The 19,321-nt window shown below is 42.7% G+C and overlaps 1 protein-coding gene across 3 annotated transcripts in view; it reads left to right on the plus strand.

Annotated features, from left to right (window-relative positions):
- The window catches only part of PRDM11 (PR/SET domain 11), a 405,666-nt gene that overhangs the window by 42,650 nt on the left and 343,695 nt on the right, over positions 1-19,321 (plus strand). The window contains exons 6-8 of one of the 3 annotated variants that reach the window (XM_074997542.1): positions 4,326-4,513; positions 7,583-8,233; positions 9,399-18,551. The exons of 1 other annotated variant lie outside the window; for it this stretch is intronic. In XM_074997542.1, the coding sequence (XP_074853643.1) occupies positions 4,326-4,513; positions 7,583-8,233; positions 9,399-11,563 (3,004 nt within the window). In that variant the 3' untranslated portion in view covers positions 11,564-18,551. Of the gene's footprint in view, positions 1-4,325; positions 4,514-7,582; positions 8,234-9,398; positions 18,552-19,321 lie in introns of those variants that run through there. One more of the 3 variants, XM_074997543.1, reaches the window with a different exon arrangement.

Raw genomic sequence — 19,321 nt, forward strand, 5'->3', positions numbered from 1 at the left:
CAAGCATTCAAGGGGTCATTCAGTGACAGTGTAATGTTAAATTGGGAAAAGAAAATACTTCTTTGCATAATACATAATAAATCTATGGCACTAACTGCCACAGGATAATTGGCTAAACGTTCAGTTATAAGGATGAGAACATCCGCATTTAAATGACATTGGACAAATATAAGGGATACAAAGCCTCCTGCTGTAGGGTAGAAACCAGCCACTAACTGCTGGGGTTGGGAAGGAGTTTACCTATGGGCAGATTATCCCAGAACTGTCCATTATGGGGTTTCTTGCTCCTTCCTCTGCAGAATCAAGTACTGGCCACTGTCAGACAAACGGAGATAGATCCGCCACTGGTTAGATCCACAATAGCGTTTTCTGTATTTCTCCGTAATTTGTGTATTTTTCTGTAATTTATGCACACACGCATGCACACACACACTGATAGTTCCCTATGTGTTGAAAGGTTAGGAAATGACAGGCAGAATATGTTGTATTGGAAGCTGTGGCTGGGAAGAAACAGTGTGCAGCCAGCACTGTACCTAGCTGGGGAAGCCAGGCTGGCAAAATTCAAATGGATGGGAATCATAACATGGGAATTGAGGGTCTTCCATTTTATCTTAGGATCAAGCATAGTAAGTAGCATCACAAGAAAACATGGCTTGTTCTTGTGTAAGCTGAGAGAAGATGTTAACAGTTCTGTCACACACAAAGCTGAACCTGACTGAATTCTCAAAATCTCACATAACAAATCTAATTATTGGGCACATCCCAGATTATCCTGCTCTATGAGGTATTATAAATATATCCTATACATATGTCCTTTAAATATATCGGTGCTACTGGGTTTAACTGTGCACATTCTGTAAAGTATGAATGCCTTAGTGGACCATGTTAAGTTACGAGAAGTGATCATGTGTAGAGGAGGAGGCTGATCTCAAGGTTTCTGCTGAAAGAGGACACTGGGGATAAAGAGTAGCTGGAGAATCAGGCCTTAACTGGCACTGGAAGGTATCCTGTGACTTTGCTTGTGCTGGGGCAAACATTCCCAGCACTTACTTATGCATCTTAGGTTGCGGGCCTGGCAAGAGTGGGGATTGCGCAGGACCCAGAGCTCTGGCCACTGTTGCAGCCGAAGTAGCAGCAGCTGGAGTTCTGCGCCCCTTTGAAATGCTACGGAGCATTGTGCTGCCTCTCCACATGTGGCTCAGAAGGAGCGTGGAGTGGGTCAAAGCTGACTGTCCACAGCCCCACCCCTTCCACCTTTGGCCCCATCCTCCCACAAGGGGCAGGGAGCCAGGGCCTCCTCCCATCTTGCCCCTCGGCCAACAGCAGTTGTCAGAAGTGCCGTTCGGTGGACTAACCACTGAACAGGTCATAGCAAAGTAGCATGTCTCCTGGTTGCTCTAGGTATTGCTTTTTGAATGCCTGAATAGGTCAACACAAAAGCGACAGCCGATGTACAAACACAATCTTCCAGTGGCTACATTGCTATGAACGAGGGCTCACTTTTTCTGACATTTTTATAGGGGGTAGTTTAAAAAAAAATCTCATAAGCTATTTGCGGTATTTTACAGGTGGGAATGATAAAGTTGGCTGTATGCATAATTAGTGATGGCTATAGACCATTCTGGGTAATGTGTGTTGCATGATAGTACATAAGTCATGGCTGATTATAGTCAAATGAGCAGTTAACACTAAAACCAGAGCTAATTGAAGCTCATGCTGCCTGATGCTTTGCAAACCTGTTTCATGTATTTGCAAAACTTAATTGAGTATATGAACTTCCTTTTCCTTACAATTTTGTGTGTGGAAGAGAAAGAGAGAGTGTGTATTCAAGGAAAAAGAGGCTCATTTTCCTATCCAGAGATGCATACAAAGCACAACAGTAGGAGACTATAGGAGGCATATCCTGCTCTCCCATGCTGACATTGGGGGCATTGTGACATGGAGCCTTTGATGCTGAAGAGGAGTAAAAAAGGTCTTTAGAGGATTGGGTTGTAATTCAAATAATCTGGACAAACTGGAGAAAATGCCTGAGGTAAACAGGATGAAATTCAATGAGGACAAATGCAGAATGCTCCACTTCGGGAGGAGCAATCAGTTTCACACATACAAAATGGGAAGTGACTGTCTAACAAGGAGTACTACAGAAAGGGATCTAGGGATCATAGTGGACCACAAGCTAAATATGAGTTAATAGTGTGACACTGTTGCAGAAAAAACAAGCATGATTCTGGGATGCATTAACAGGAGTGTCGTAAGCACATGAGAAGTCATTCTTCCGCTCTTATCTGCGCTGATTAGGTCTCAGCTGGAATATTGTGTCCAATTCTAAGCAGCATATTTCACGAAAGATGTGGAGAAATTGGAGAAAGTCTAGAGAAGAGCAACAAAAATTATTGAAAGTCTAGAAAACATGGCCTTTGAGGGAAGAGTGGAATAAGTGGATTTGTTTAGTTTGGAAAAGAGAAGACTGAGAGGAGACATGACAACAGCTTTCAAGTACCTAAAAGAGCATTATGAAGAGGAGGGAGAAGAATTGTTCTCCTTAACCTCTGATGATAGGACAAGAAGCAATGGGCTTAACTGGCAGCAGGGGAGGTTTAGGTTGGACATCAGGTAAAACTTTTTAAACTGTCAGGATGGTTAAGCACTGGAATAAATTTCCTCAGAAGGATGTAGAATCTCACTCATACAGAATATTTAAGACCAGGCTAGATAAACATTGTCAGAGGCGATCTAGTACCACGGTGTCCAACCAATTGCAGTGGCTATTGCTATAGTGAACTAGTCACATTATTTTGAAAATATATTTATTGTTCAAGCCAACTAGCCACAGTCAACCAGCCAAATAATCACGTGGCTAGTGGCTAGCATGTTGGACACCACAGATCTAGACAGCACTTGGTCCTGCCATGAGGGCAGGGGACTGGACTAGATGACCTCTTGAGGTCCCTTGCAGTTTTAGTGTTCTATGATTCTATGAAAAAGGGGAGAAGATGTTTAAATTTATGTCATCATAAGAGAGCAGGATATGTCTCATATGTGTGTGTGGTTTTTTTTCAAATAGCCTTAACCAGCTTTATATGCGTAATATTAGGTTCTGCTTCCAGTCAAAATGACTATGAAAAGGTGGTTAAGCATCAAAGCATAGAATCCTTATGGCTGAGGATGTCTTTCTTCCCTCTTCCTTCTAGACGAAGAGGAGGCAATCAGCTTCAACGTTACATTTCTGCCTCTAAATCTGTATATTATCAGGAAGCGTGTAGAGGATTGTGCTGACAGACTTGCTGGGTCTCTGGGCCCTGGGAGAGCGACAGCTCAGCACTACTGGAAGGGGCAGGGCTTCAGGCGTGGTGTGGTAGGCTGGGGCCAACCTTCCCCACCAGCCTTTTAGCACCACTCAGCACTCTAGCAGCTATTTAAAGAGCCCAGAGGCACCTCAGTGGGCCTAACATTGGCTGAGTCCAAGTCAGTGGGCCTAAGATTGGCTGAGTAACAAGATTAATTTCCATGTTCCCACTGAGCTGAAATTTGGCTTCTCAAGAACAAGGAAAAAACTCATTACTGAACTTTTTTTTTTTTCCATCGGGAGCCATTAGCATTAGTTAGTGTGTTATTTTAATTCAAGCATTTAGAGATCATCTAGACTGTATTTTTTGTACTGGTTAGCACAACTGCAAAAGCCACCAATGAAGGTGACCTCTCAGTTCCAAATGTTTGGCTTGTGCGCTCATTATAAGCCAACGGGATCCTTTCCCCTTTGAGTACCTGGGTACTGCTTAACCAGCAAGGGAGAGGCTAAGAAATATGGCTTATATTGAAGGGTCAAATGATGTTTGAGAAGTTGTCAGATGGATTGGTGGGAGGCCAAACGGTTCTGTCACTTCCAGGAATGAGAGGGATTCCTGAGCTGAAGCAGGGTGTAGTAGAGTCCAAGAGGTCAGCAAGTCTGTTTTACACACTTTAGGCAAGACAAATGTCAAAGGAGAGTGTGTGCATCATAAGTTCTGGCACTGATAGTCCTTCAGATGGAATATATATTGTTACAGCAGTAGAAGTAGTAGCCTTTCTTCCCAGGCAGAAACAGCTATCATGGACCCAACAAACTATATAATAATCCTTTGGTGTCACTGTTCATGCCTTAGTGTCTATAAATTTGCATATAATTTTTCTTGATTCCATGCTATCCAATCTTGCTGTTTTTGTGGCTGTCTTGAAGGTCATTCTGACAGGACTGTGGCTATGTCTCAGTTGACTTTGGTAATAAAAGTAGGAGGCACGCTTCCACTGAAGTTTGTGATTCAAGTCTCCCTTACCCTCACCCTCAGGTATGTGGTCATATCTCGAGAAGAGAGGGAGCAGAACCTGATGGCCTTTCAGCACAGTGAGAGGATTTACTTCCGAGCCTGTCGGGACATTCGACCTGGGGAGAAGTTGAGAGTCTGGTACAGCGAGGACTATATGAAGCGTCTGCATAGTATGTCTCAGGAGACCATCAACAGAAACCTCACACGAGGTGAGTTTCTTCTTTCCTATCATTTTTTTTTTCTTTCTGTGATCAAACTTTGTGCACCAGATGGATCTGATCAAAGGTACCGTATGAATTAATAACACTCAAACTGTATGCAGCATTTTGAAGTTTTGTAACAAAAGCGCACTGAGTGCAGAGTCCCTCTTGCCTGGTTCCATGGGATAGATACATGAGTTTTTAAAAGCCCCACATGTTGTGGAGGAAAGAATCATGGAGGGGAATTTTCAGTTTGTGTACTGTAAGAAGCTGAAACAAAATACTGGGACCTTAGAGCTTGCCCTCTACACGACTCTCCGTTCTGTAGGCTGCCGAGTTGGTAGCTCCACTGAAGACCCTACATTCCAAAATTAGAAGGAGCCATTGTGACCTGGGTGGTTCAGTGCATATGTGAAAGGGATGTTTGCTTGGTGCGGTTTCTATGTGGTGGATTTCCTAACATAATTTTGCTCTTTCTTCAGTGATTTAATTTGGGAATATCACAGCGTTGCTTAAAGACTCCTCAGACACTCAGCTCTACGTGCCTTGTAATGCATATGGCAGGCTTTGTATTTAGCAGTGGAATCAGGTTGTTTTTTCCTTGGATTACTATTGTTGTCTTATTGCAGGAATAATCATACTGGAACAAATCCATTGGTCCTTTGGGCCAGCATTCAGTTGCTAATAAGGGAGATTTAGAGGACGACAAAACAAAAATCCCCCACAAATATCTTATGTACCTGATTGTCTGCAGATTGGTATGACACAAAAAGGATCACAAGAACTTCATTGCAAGCCCAGCCACCAAACATCAGGGCCTCTGAGAGGCAGCCAACCAAAATACAATTTTATAATTAAACATATTATTGCACAGCTGCTGCCTTGACTTGGTAAAAGGTGTCTTCTGTTAAAACATGCGTAGAACAGGACCTCCTGGAATATCTGTTTAATCTGTCACCCTGGTTTTTTGCATTGTCACTGATATATCATATTTCCAACATTTGGTGCACTTATTCCATGAACAATTATATAAATCATTGTGTTGTAAACAGGTTTAAGGGGAGTTGCTTTATACCACATGTGCACCAGTTGCTCAGATATTCTGAAATTTTCAGAAGATACTAAATGGAAAAAATACGTCCTTGGTATCTTGCATGTCAGCTGAAAGTTAAGTGGTATGCCCCAATTCTGGTCTGTGCCTGGAGGCCCATGACACAGGTTCTGGAAATCAATAAGCTTGCCCCACAAACATCACACTTGCATTTAAACCTCGGATTCGTATGAATTCAGGGATTAAATCACCATGCACATTAGGCCAGAGAAAAGCTATGAGTTCAGTTAAGAACTAAGTCTGCATTTCACCAGGACCAACAATGTCCTGCTGCATGATCTTGTTATAGAAGAAACTGAGATGGTTAAGAAGTCCTACCTGCAGGTATTTCTGGGAGCCAGTTGCCCTCTGAAGTAGGCTCAGTATTGCAGAATAGAAGTGGAACATACTGAGCATGACTTGCAGGTTTCCTTTTTGAATTCCCAGATTTAACAGCATCTGCTCTGAAGGCGGCTCTGGAAGGTGCTTCACCTTGCTGATCTGTAGAAAACAGAAGTGTGTTAAATGATATTCTGTTTAGAAGCATAGCGTAAGCATACAGACACCTCTACATACAGCCTGCTAAGTAAAAAGATGGACATTGTTAAGTCCCAAAAAGTAACAGAGCCGCTATTAGTTTCCATTTTGTTTTAACCAAGTTTTAGCCATCATTTTGAATTTCCTGGCTTTAAGCCCTATTACATAAGAGGGTTTTTTTCATGTGATTTAATATCTTGACATGAGGCTGAACCATTTATTTAATTTTAAAAACGTAAGATCAGTCTTAAGTCACTTCCTTTCCTTGTGGTTGCAGTTCTCCATGAAAGGGAAAAAATAATATAAAAAATTCAAGCACTTAGCCACTGCCTGGTGAAATGTGCTGAAACACAGGCTTTTGTTTTGGTTCATACAAGATGGCAACTGGGGATAGAACCCTGACCTAACAACTCAACATGAAATTGGTTGTCCAGTTCAGCCCTCCACATAGTGCAATGGCCAGAGAGTTTAGAGTCTTGCATCTTTTCTGTGTTCTTAGCACTGCTGTCCTCAGACCTTAGTAAGTCCTACACTCTTACTTATGAAAGCATGATGAACATGTTTTAAAAAACAAAAAATCGGCATACATAAAGCAACATCTTGTCTGAGAAGCCACCAATGCTTGAAGTTATTTACAAGATAGAAGACAGATGGAAATTGAACCAAACCTGTCATCCTTTGAATATCCAGGTAAGGAAAACTGGCTATTCACTTTATTTTAAGCAATTAATCATTTGTATAAAGTTGATTTTATCTTTTAATTTTGAATAGTAGCCACATTGTTAGAATCCATTGGGACAAGATAGCTGCTCCAAGCTTGGAAAGCATTCACCAGTCCTAGCTGAGTTGGCAACATGTACCAGGGGGATTAAGACTGCAACTCTTTGATCCCTTTATGCTCTTTTCTGGAGGAGCCTCCAAACTGAAACAGAACGAAGTGGCTTCCAAGCTTTTTGTTATGAAATGGGCAGACTCAATGGATCCAATGAAACTCTGAATCTCAAGTTTTGTGTGTTGTTTATCTGATACCTTTTACCAAGTCAAAGTAGTTACTGTACTTCCAGAAGGGCAATAGATATTTGGGCACAGGGTCCTGGGTTCCACTGTAATCAGTAAATCACTGTGCAGTCTCATTCCAGCACAGGTCAGTTATATCTGTTACATTCATCTGCCTGCCTACAGTTTTTCTTCTCTTAAAAAATATATGGGTCCTATTTCTGCATATCTATCTAGATACTGTCTCTCCATTTTTAAGGCTTGCCCAGTAATAGAGTTCCTCTTCTACTGAATCTCGGTTTCCACTGAATTCTACTAGTATCCTTATTTGTAATAAAATATACAAATATGCAGGGATTCAGCCTACTTTTTTTTTCTTTTCAGTTTTAATTTTGGCTTGAGGAAAGTTGCATACTTCTCTTTGATGATCCCCACCCCCTCACTTCCCTTTCTAGGCGATAAAAAATTACAGAGGGAAAAGTCAGAAAGGAATGTGGAAAACCAAGAAGATATGAGAGGCCCCCTCCAGCTCACCACTTTAAAGCCAGGCAAGAGCCCCTACAAGCGTAGCTGTGACGAGGGGGATTCCCACACCCAGATGAAGAAAAAGAAGATAGATCTCATATTCAAAGATGTCCTGGAAGCTTCCCTAGAGTCAGCAAAGCGTCAAGAGCACCAGCTAACTACAAGCACACAGCATTCCATCAGAAAACCATCCAAACACAAGACCGAAGATGTTTATGAAAGATGTGGAGCCGCTATTCGGCATAGCTCACCAAATTTCAGAAGAAACCAAAATGAAGGTGAATGGAAGGTCCCCCATGGTTCCTCTTATGGTGCAGCCAAAGAGATGGGCCTTCTGGAAGATGAAGATGAAGAGCCTCTGTCGTTCAAGGCAGACAGCCCAACTGAACTATCACTAGCATCATCTCAAGGCAACTCACATGAAATCCCTACAACTTCCTTCTGTCCCAACTGCATTAGGTTGAAGAAGAAGATCCGTGAGCTGCAGGCTGAACTAGACATGTTGAGGTCTGGCAAGTTACCTGAGCCACCTCTGGTACCACCTCAGGTACCCGAGCTCCAAGAGTTGTCTGACCCCACAGGTAAGCCATGCAGAATTAGAATGTTCTTCAAACCCCACTTAAGGAGAGTACTGGAGTTACTGTCTGCTATGTATGTCTAAAATGTTTTACCCTGAATGTTCTGAGGAAGGCCTTGTTTCGTGGATGCCTGCTGACTAGGTTTTGCTGGGGGCATAAGCAGATGCTGTGAGTAGACTAGGAAAACATGGTTTGGGGAAGATGGCTTAATGATGACATGCACTATTTGTTTTGATTGTAATCAATACACTGTCAATAAAAAAAAAAGGAATTACATTGCAGCTGGTTTGTTTGCTGTATTCTTGACATATTCTTTTTTTTCAGCAGAAGCACCGAGAAGCTCTGCCTGAAAGTCTGAATGACTTGAAATGCTGAGTCTCAAATATACCAGCTCACTGCATGTGTCTAAAGTGTAATGAGTTCTTGGCCTCCTTTGGAAGCACTCATTGTTCACTCTGTTGCCTCAGTGCAAGCATGTGTTTCTTTCTGAAGATATGTTAAATTTTCCTCCAGGAACTTAATGACTTTCTCTCCCAAAGCAGTATGTGGTATACATTATGCATTGTGCTAGTGGTCAAAATTTCATACCTGTTTTGTTTTTTTTGTCCAAAGTGGGCTGATGTGTAAAATTTAGATGAGATTTGTGTTGATTTTTCTTTCAAAAATTATATTCAGTGGAACAAACTCCCTGACTGGAATGCAACCAATGAAGTGTAGAATTTGAGCCAAATGAAATTAATGGGTAGTGGGTTCAAAACTAATAAAAGAAAATTTTTCTTCACACAGCGCACAGTCAACCTGTAGAACTCCTTGCCAGAGGAGGCTGTGAAGGCCAGCACTCTAACAGAGTTAAAAAAGAGCTTGATAAATTTTTGGAGGTTAGGTCCATAAATGGCTATTAGCCAAGGGTAAAGTATGGTGCCCCTAGCCTTTAGTCAAAGGCTGGAGACAGATGGCAGGAGACAAATCGCTTGATCATTGTCTTCGGTTCACCTCCTCTGGGGCATCTGGCACTGGCCGTTGTCGGCAGACAGGATGCTGGGCTGGATGGGCCTTTGGTCTGACCCAGTATGGCCATTCTTATGTTCTTATGTTCTTAATATTCTGTTATCTTTTGAATGTTTGCCGCATCTGTGAACTTGTAAATATCTTTTCTTTTTCTTTTAAGCTTCTGAAAGCATCATCTCTGTTCCCACACTCATGGAGGATGATGACCAGGAGGTGGACTCTGCAGATGAATCCGTTTCCAATGACATGATAGCTGCTACAGACGAGCCTTCAAAGATGTCTTCTGCAACTGGCAGGAGGATTCGACGCTTCAAGCAAGAGTGGCTTAAAAAGTTCTGGTTTCTGCGATACTCCCCTACGTTGAATGAAATGTGGTGCCACGTGTGCAGGCAGTACACGGTGCAATCCTCTCGGACTTCAGCCTTCATCATTGGCTCTAAGCAGTTCAAGATACACACTATAAAACTTCATAGCCAGAGCAACCTCCACAAGAAGTGCCTGCAGCTCTACAAGCTCAGGATGCATCCAGAGAAGACAGAAGAGATGTGCCGAAATATGACCCTGCTCTTCAACACAGCCTATCACTTGGCTCTGGAGGGCAGGCCCTACTTTGACTTTAGGCCTCTTGCAGAACTACTGAGAAAGTGTGAACTCAAAGTGGTGGATCAGTACATGAATGAGGGAGACTGCCAAATCCTAATCCACCATATCGCCCGGGCTCTGCGAGAGGATCTGGTAGAACGAATCAGGCAGTCTCCCTTTCTCAGCATCATTCTGGATGGGCAGAGTGATGATTTGCTTGCCGACACAGTAGCGGTTTACGTTCAATACACGAGCAGCGATGGACCTCCAGCAACTGAATTCCTGTCTCTTCAAGAGCTGGGCTTTTGTACCACAGATAGTTACCTCCAAGCATTAGACAGGGCTTTCTCCAGTTTGGGGATAAGATTGCAGGATGAGAAACCAACTATTGGCTTGGGAGTAGATGGTGCTAACATCACTGCCAGCCTGCGAGCCAACTTGTTCATGACAATCAGAAAGACTCTGCCTTGGTTGCTTTGCTTGCCCTTTATGGTACACAGGCCCCATTTGGAAATTCTGGATGCAATCAGTGGGAAAGAGCTTCCATGTCTGGAGGAGCTAGAAAACAACTTGAAGCAGTTGCTTAGCTTTTATCGTTACTCTCCCAGGCTGATGTGTGAGCTGAGAGTCACTGCTGCCACTCTTTGCGAAGAGACAGAGTTCTTGGGAGACATCCGAGCAGTGAAGTGGATCATAGGGGAGCAAAATGTCCTCAATGCACTGATCAAGGATTACCTGGAAGTTGTGGCCCATCTCAAAGATGTCAGTGGTCAGACCCAAAGGGCAGATGCTTCCGCCATTGCCTTGGCTCTCTTGCAGTTCCTTATGGACTATCAGTCAATTAAACTGATCTACTTCTTGCTGGATGTGATTGCTGTGCTTTCGCGCCTCGCTTACATCTTCCAAGGCGAATACCTCCTTGTGTCACAAGTAGATGACAAAATCGAGGAGGCTATCCAGGAGATAAGCAGGCTGGCAGACTCGCCTGGAGAGTACTTGCAGGAATTTGAGGAGAACTTCCGGGAAAGCTTTAATGGTGTTGCTGTGAAAAACCTACGTGTGGCTGAAGCCAAATTCCAGTCAATCAGAGAAAAGATATGCCAGAAGACCCAGGTAATCCTGGCTCAAAGGTTTGATTCCCGTAGCCGGACATTTGTGAAAGCATGTCAGGTGTTTGATCTTGCAACTTGGCCCAGGAACACTGAGGAGCTCATGAACTATGGAAAAGAGGATATGGTACAAATATTTGAGCACCTGGAAGCTGTTCCATCATTTTCAAGAGAAGTTTGCCGAGAAGGTATGGACACCAGAGGGAGTTTGCTGATGGAATGGAGAGAACTCAAGGTGGATTATTATACCAAAAATGGTTTTAAAGACTTAATCAGTCACATTTGTAAATACAAACAAAGATTCCCACTTTTAAATAAAATAGTTCAGATCCTCAAAGTCCTTCCCACCTCAACAGCCTGCTGTGAGAAGGGGCGCAACGCCCTGCAGAGAGTGCGCAAAAACAATCGCTCTCGGCTCACTCTGGAACAGCTCAGTGATCTTTTGACAATTGCTGTTAATGGGCCACCCATTGCCAACTTTGATGCCAAGAGGGCACTAGATAGTTGGTTTGAGGAGAAGTCAGGCAATAGTTTTGCACTGTCAGCAGAAATGCTGAGCAGGATGTCCTCCCTTGATCAGAAGCCGATGCTGCAGAGCATGGACCACAGCTCTGAGTTTTACCCTGATATTTAGGAAGGAATGCTTCAAATTCCAAAAGCTGTTGAATGATTTTTTTTAGTCTATACTTTAAACTTTGATATATTATATAAAATATATATATATTATATATATATAAAAAAACTCACACTGAAAATTAAAACTTAAGGCAATGTGCGTCTGATAGGAGCTAAGTGGAATTTTAAGAAAGAGACGATATTTGCAATTTACTGATGTCTCCAAACATGGCAGCTGCAGCGTAGGTGGCAACATTTCATTTGTCAGAGGCATGTGCTGGGGCCATACTCTACATGTTCAAACCTAACAGTCAATCTATAAGCTACGTGACAGGTCTCTGTCAACCTCCTCCTCACAGTTGTTTCCTTTGTGTGTCTCTGTGTGTCAGGGATGGGGGGGAGGGAGTGCCCCCTGCCTGTTTTGTTGTTGTTTAGTCTAGTTATTGAGCCATTTGAGCCCTTTATTAATGACTGTCTGATTTCCAATAGAGCGATTTGTGCATGTTTTTTGGGAATCCCTCCCCAGCTCCCCAACTTCACTTTGATTTCTTGTTTGGAAGTAGAAGCATTACTCACTTATTCAGTGTTGGCATTCCCCCTCCCACTCACTATCCCCCTCCCACTCACTATCCCCCATCTTAAAAATAAATGTGTCAGCTAAACTGTGATGCCCCGGCCTGAGTCCTCCCCACTGGTGGGCTGTGGAGTAAGGCAAAACATTCAGCTCCCCTTGTGATAACCTCATTACTGATCGGACATATTATAACATTATGTGTGGACTATAATTTTTTGCATTTATATTTTTATATTGTAGGAGATTAAAAAAACTATACAATTGTTCATTCAAAACCAGGGCTGCTGTGGAAGTGAGACACCCAATGAGTGAAGACCCATCGGAGGGTGGAGCTTTTAGGGGCTTAAAAATTATATTCTAATTTACATTATTTATAGTCTGTCTTTATAATCATAGATCGTTGTGGGTTTGGTTTTATTTTATAGAATGAATGAAAAACACCTGCTTTAATTCCATGGCAGGGAATATCAATGCAAGATGTCTATCTTAGGTTATCATCGTGTGATGATGTCTTTTTAAAAGGTTCACATAGTCTCCTGTGATCAAGGTGACAAGTTTCACATCATGGCAGAATGGTGACAAAAGGAAGAAGAATTCGGTACTTCTTCATGGGAAATATTTTGCCCTTCCATGAAAGGGTGTGAATTCCAGCAGCAACCTGGAAGTAGCACTTTCACCTTGAATCACAAATGAGAGATTTTTTTAACAGACTCACACATTCACACAATACCGCTTCAGGTCAGAAAAGAAAAAAAAAAGGGTGCAAAAACTCCCCAGATGCTAGTGCCTCACCTTGCTGATGTGACCTGGGCAGCGCCAGTCTGACCAGAGCATCGCGGGAGTTGAGACTGTGTTGTCCAGAAGAACCAGGCTGGCGTGTTTCCAGTTCCCAGAGTGACACATCTTGTGCCACACTGCGTTGTTTGGAAACATGATGGTGGTGTCAGCAACACTGAACCTTTCCTTTTCACTGCTACCCTACACCCTTGGTCTTGGTGCTAAGATATCTCTAGAACCGTTGCTGCTAGTTGATAGTTTCATTTATATATAAATATATATAAATATATATATATAAAAATTATTTTATTTTTAAAACTTTTTTTGTTTTCAATGGTGATGTAGCATGTTTTAAACTGATCTCTCTTGGAGTCACTTCTACTGCCAGGGTTTGCTCACTGTCTTCCCCAACCAAACATGCACCTCTGCCTGAATCCCACCGTGCTCTCCAAACTAATCTGCGCTGAACAGCAGCACACAGGTTCAAGTGGAGACGTGGCTGAGCCACGGCATTCCAGCTCAGCTCTGAAGCCCCAGGGAAATGGCAGAACTTGTCTGTCTGGTAGGTTTGAAAGTGTATCCCATCAACCCATAGGTTACCCTTTGTGGGGTGCACAGAGGAGAGGAGTTGGATACTTTGTGAAGCACTAATTGTGATGACTCACCATATTCCTTGCTTTTATGCTGCCACACATGCTATATAGCAAGCATGTTTAGCTGGTGACTTTTGAAAGGGTTAAAATAGACACCCCCACCCAGCCTCTGAATTCAAATAATGGTAAGTGGGAGGGAAGCAATACAGTCTGCAGCACTTAACCCCTTCTTTCCTGCCCCTGCCATTCTCCATACTGTATTGGAATGAGTGTGCTTGTGCAGATGTGCCAGAGCAAACTTCTTAGGTAATGTTCATGCAGTGTAAATCCAAATCCCCAATAAGAACCAGGAACTGGAATGTTTCCCCCTCGAAATCAGCAAGTGAGTCAGGTTTTGACCTTATTCCATATCAGCACTGGGGAAGGCAATATACTACCTGGCAAGTAAACAGTAGTAATAAACTGCTGAGATCCCTTTCCGTCCCGACAAAGCCTTACCTCAGGATGACCCATCTTCCCAAATGAGCAAAGCTCTAGACCAGAGGCCCAGTGGAATTGTGCAGACTCAAAGAGCTCATTGCTTGGGCCTCAGAGCAGAAGCTCTTGCTAGCGATCCAAGGTGTTCCAGCCCCTGCTGGTCTGGGAATTCAAAAAAGAAAAAACTTGCTCGTTGCACAGTCACAATACCATCATGTCCATTTCCTCCTGACAGCTGTTCTGCCACCTTTCTGAATTAAAATTTGAACAGATAAAAATTGAAGTCCCCAAAGGAATCACTGTGCCACTCCTGAACTCTGAGGTAGAGCTAGACAATGTGAACCAGGATGCTACTACAGCAGGGCCCTGGGCATGCAGCAGGGGATTTCTCTTTCTTACGACACACAGATATCCAGGAAATCTGCAGCGAAGTGAACAGTCACAGTAGAAGCTGTGCTCGATACAGACTGTTCTGAGCGTGTGAGAGACTTGAAAGACCACTTCCCCTCTCCCCAATTTGTGCTCACAGTAGGAACTTGGAAAAATCTGTGTAGTCTGTTTGCAATAGAATTAAGTTAACTGATGGCCCTGTTACAAACTGGAGTGGCAAATTCCATGGCAGTCTTTCTGGAAAGTGGTGCTCGTAATCCATCCCCAAAAGAGTTTTCAAATAGTAGCACTTACCTGCTTCTTGTTCAAGCCAATGTGCAAGCCCCAGAAAGCCAGTTTACAACCTCAATCCTGAGTGTCCTTACTTTCCAACACTACAAAAACGTAGCAAGATAAGTGCCACCAGAGACTGGCTCAAAAATGACTCTGGTGACTAACACCTTTTTGTTTTCAAATTCAGTTGGTCATCAATGACACTCTCATGACAAGTGGTCAATGGCAGAATGAAATATGCATAGGGTTGTTTTCTCTTCAGGCTGTCTGCAAAGCTGGAGGACTTATCTTGCAAAAAATGTCCCTCTTGGGTGTCAGTGAGATGAGCGATCCTCCCAGTGACTGGATCTACTGTTTTTTGTTAACTGGAAAAGCAAGAGATGCCTAGTAGTTAGCTGTGGCAAGCAACGAGCATTGAGTCAATAACCAGCAGAACCGCACTTTCCGAGATTTTTCATTGGCATCTTTTTAAAACAGACAGTTTCTCAAAGAGACTGAATGTGGTGGATTGTAGTGGTGACTGAGGGACAGCAGAGGGGGCCAGTTCACAACATTGGTTGGGAACGGTGTAGCCATAGCTGCATCCCATCCCATACTGCCGTTCATGTATCTGATAGGGTAGATGTAGACATCTTGGACAGATTCCTCCAGAGGCAGGGAAATTCATGGGATCAGGTTTAAATTATTTCCCTCCCATTACATTTTAACCAAGAGACAATTGTTTTGAATGAGTTGCTCGTGGAATCCTAAACATTTTTTTAAGAACAAAGAACGTAGAGGTTTGTTAATCCTCAAATAAATTTTGCCTTTTTTTCATTTCCATCTTCTTTAAGGCAGCTGATCATGAATAACATGCACTTCTCCAGACCCTGGGTTTTATAGACCTTTGGTTTTTTGGTTGCCAAAATCCTACCCTCTTTTTTTTCTCAGGCTCATCTATTCCTTTACCCTGCGTGTTGGCAGGCATCCACTAAGCGCGTGGATTTTTTTTCTACAGACCTTGCCAGGGGCTGCCTGAAATCTAGGCCTCCTGGCGGCTAAGCTGAATGGAACAGGGACAAGCCTAAAGGCCCAGAAAACCAAAGCTCTTCCTGTTCTAGCAAAAGTGCAAGGATTACATATGTATTCTACCAGGATCACACACCAAATATGCAAGAACGTCCTTAAGATGGCATTGTCCTGTAACGTTCTTTGCATTGAACCCTGGCATGCAGGTGTATTCCTTGCATGTTTGGTGGTGTGGGTTCTCAGATGCTTTTCAGTTTCTAAATAGTTTTCTATCACTCGATGCAAACTCAGCCAGTTCATCACTGGGGTTCTTGGAAGTTACATTTCTTGTTTAACTTGTTGTTATTTGCTTGGCCAATGGACGGTTTGCTTGGCAAACATGCAGTAACATCTGCTGTATCCAGGTTCCTCTCTCAGCCACATAAGAAGAGGTCATAAAAGTAAAGAAATGGTACGTTGATTCCCCAACCATTGTACTGTCAATCCAGTAATGCCTATGCAATTCCTGTCTCCCCTGGAGACATGTATAATGTGTGTGCATGTAAGCTAGTGTATGTATACGGTTCCTATGCATACAGTCTATATATTGTATATACGCACATCCCAGTACATTTTCACACAGCGTAAGAAATAAAAATCACATGCCTATATATCTATAAATAAAATCCTATATATTTATATATTTCTATGTTTTCAATAGATATAAACATATAATATAGATATAGAGTCAGTTGCCCTTGTAGAAACTTGGCCCTACTTTCTAATGAGAGATACGTAACACAGAAGACTGAGGACTTCAGTACAGCTTTAACCTTATACTGAGGGGGTGTATATTGTACGTGTAGGGACTTTGCTGTGGTTAGAACAGGGTTTCTTCCTGGTATGTTAAATAAGGTTCTCAATAATGCCTGTGGAGTTGTACTATTGGGACTGTGTCTTGGTGATGGAGAAAGGTAAATGCCCTTGTCTTCTTTTGGATAAGCATACCGTATCTTCTCCTGTGTGGTCACATTTGGGCTGATACATGTCTCACTCCTTTATGCACTTTTCTCTGTCTTCATGGACAGGTTTGATGACTAAGGGTCTGAATGCAGTGAAGATGTGGCTTTCTGCATCAGCTGGTTGGCCTTCTTTGGTGGCTACTGACATGCAGTGAGTGGGAACTAGTCCAGCACAGTACAGTAGAATTGATTTACAGGTAGTGTATTTCACACACAACATCAATCAATGTTTTAGAGACGGGATTGGGATAAAACGAGTGAGAGTGAACATAGAGTGGGTGCAATTCTTGTGTAGCCATAGATGGAAGGAGTGATGTGTAGAGAAGGAGCACAACAAAATAAAATAGACCATGAGTTAGGGGTGGTAAAGATGTGTGTGTTCATACTGAACTGGGAATCACACCTGCAGTCCTACAAAATGGAGCCATTAGGTCACTTCCCTTACAGTGGACCCAATGAAAGCAACTGCAGTGATGTTTCTTGGTGACTCCTTGGTTTCAGCAAGAGCAGCTACTTCTCTGTGGTTAACTAGCCTGACCAATGACCTAGATGATTCTCGGAGGAGAAGGGAATGAGTTGGCTAAATGACGGACACTGTAAATGCCACATGGTGGACACTTACGCCAACAAACACGGCATGTTGACATTACTGAGTTAAGCTATTCATGGGGCTCAGCCCCTCCCCCCTTCCCTTGACATGAAAACTAAGATAAATATTTTTATATGAATGGCAGTTCCAGCTTGAGGACTTCTTGGTGGGTCCAGACCACAGCATCCATGGATTGACATTTGTGAAGTGTGTACTGATGTCTGCACCTTTTGCCCCTCTTCCTCTCTCCACGCAACATCCCAGGTGTGGACAGAGCTGTGTGCATTACACCAACCAGAGCAGCTTTCGTTTTGGATGGTAGAGGTTCATGGCTGCTCCTCCCCAAAGGGACCTGTTGTAACTTCAGAGGAGGGAAATGGAGATTTGGCTTTCCAGCTGCAGAATCAGCCTAGTAACCACTTAACTTTTTATCTTTGTTTTAATTTTGTAGGGAGGAGGGAGAGTTCAGTGCATTTTAGTCCTCACTATTGAGTGATGAGTTACACTGGTACTGCATTAGCAGATGCTGTGCAGACTTCACCCCATGCAACCTCAACCCCCTGCTCTTCTGGGCCTCTGTCTTCACACAACTCTGCTAATATGCCTCAGTCGCAAACCTGCCTTTCCTGGGTCTCCCTGAACTATGACTGCCAGTTGTGACCCAGTAACCACATACAGCAGAGAGAAGCTATATCAGTTCGACATGAACCTCATGGATAGTTTTCCCACTCCCTGCCCTCTGAAAAAGGCAGACATTACATTCAGTTAGCAAACCAACCCACAGTCAACATGCTTCCAATAGAATATTTCCTCCTGGCATTGAATCCTTTATACACTGCACCTCATGTACAGAATGCTTACTGGGCTGTGTGGGGTACCATGTTCCATGTGTTGTACTGAATTGTGATTGGAGGGCTATTATGCTTCCTTCCATTCAGGCAACTTCAGAGGCTCATCAGCCATTTTACACAGTACATTTTTGTTTAACTTTTTACAGAAAACAAAGTCTCTACCTTCACACACACACACACACCCCTCACCCCTCAAAGCACAACCCTGCTGAACTGTTTGTTTCAACCACATACACACATGCAAAATAAGAGAAAAAATATCTAGAAGTCTATTATTACATATGTATTAATATGTTAATATCACACTTTCAGAGAACATTAAAATGTTATTACTTTGCAGACTATGCTTTATAGTACCTGTGTGAGAGGACCTAGGACACTGGATACGAATAGAGCTATGTTGATATACCATGATATGTACACGACAACTTTCCTTTTGTCATATTATCCTTGTAATGTAAGATGATTGTTAATAAAAACATTTAAATTTATCAGGTTGGGTTAGTTTCTCTTTCTTTTTATTAAAGCCTAGATCTTAGCCAAAGACTTTAAAGAATCTAATTTCTTAAAGAGAGGGACAACCAAATTGCCCCTAAAAAGGCCTGTTTTGGCAGCTTGCTAGGAAAGCACCAATAATTTGCATCCAGTTAGTTGCTTCTAGAGGATGGTCAGCAAAGATGCTCCTCTTATGCCCCTGCATCACTTCAGCTATTACACAGTCTCTCATTATATCGAGTGTTCCTGCCTTCCAACCTGTCTGCTACAGTTGTCTAAATTGTGAGGCTTTTGCATCAGTCACTGTGGTTCTTTTTCTGCAAGTTATAGTACCCAGCTCAGCTGTCTCCATACACACAAAATGATGGCTGGATTTGGCTCGCAAAACAGAATCCCATTTTGGACTCTCCATGCTTCCAAAGTAGGGGAGACGAAACTTACCCACCCTCAAACAAAGTTTTGTTTTATTTCAGGATTCTCCTTTTAAGTTGGTGTGTATTTTTGGCGTGAAGTTTTTGTTAAGCCTAGTGTACACACAAAGCTGTAGGGAGTGAACTAAAGTTATGATTATAAACCAGTTAAACGGAGCGACTTGGTGTGTGGACATTCATATAGTTTAAAATAAAATAACCAGGCACATTTTTAAATCAAGACAGGTGTTTCCACCCAGATGTTTGTAATGGGTTAACTTAAATCACTTTTAAAAGTAAGTACAAAGTAACGCACATTGAAGGAAATGGTTGCTAGTA

The sequence above is a fragment of the Carettochelys insculpta genome, chromosome 6 (genome assembly GCF_033958435.1).
Source record: "Carettochelys insculpta isolate YL-2023 chromosome 6, ASM3395843v1, whole genome shotgun sequence".
In the NCBI taxonomy this organism is placed as follows: Eukaryota; Metazoa; Chordata; order Testudines; family Carettochelyidae; genus Carettochelys; species Carettochelys insculpta.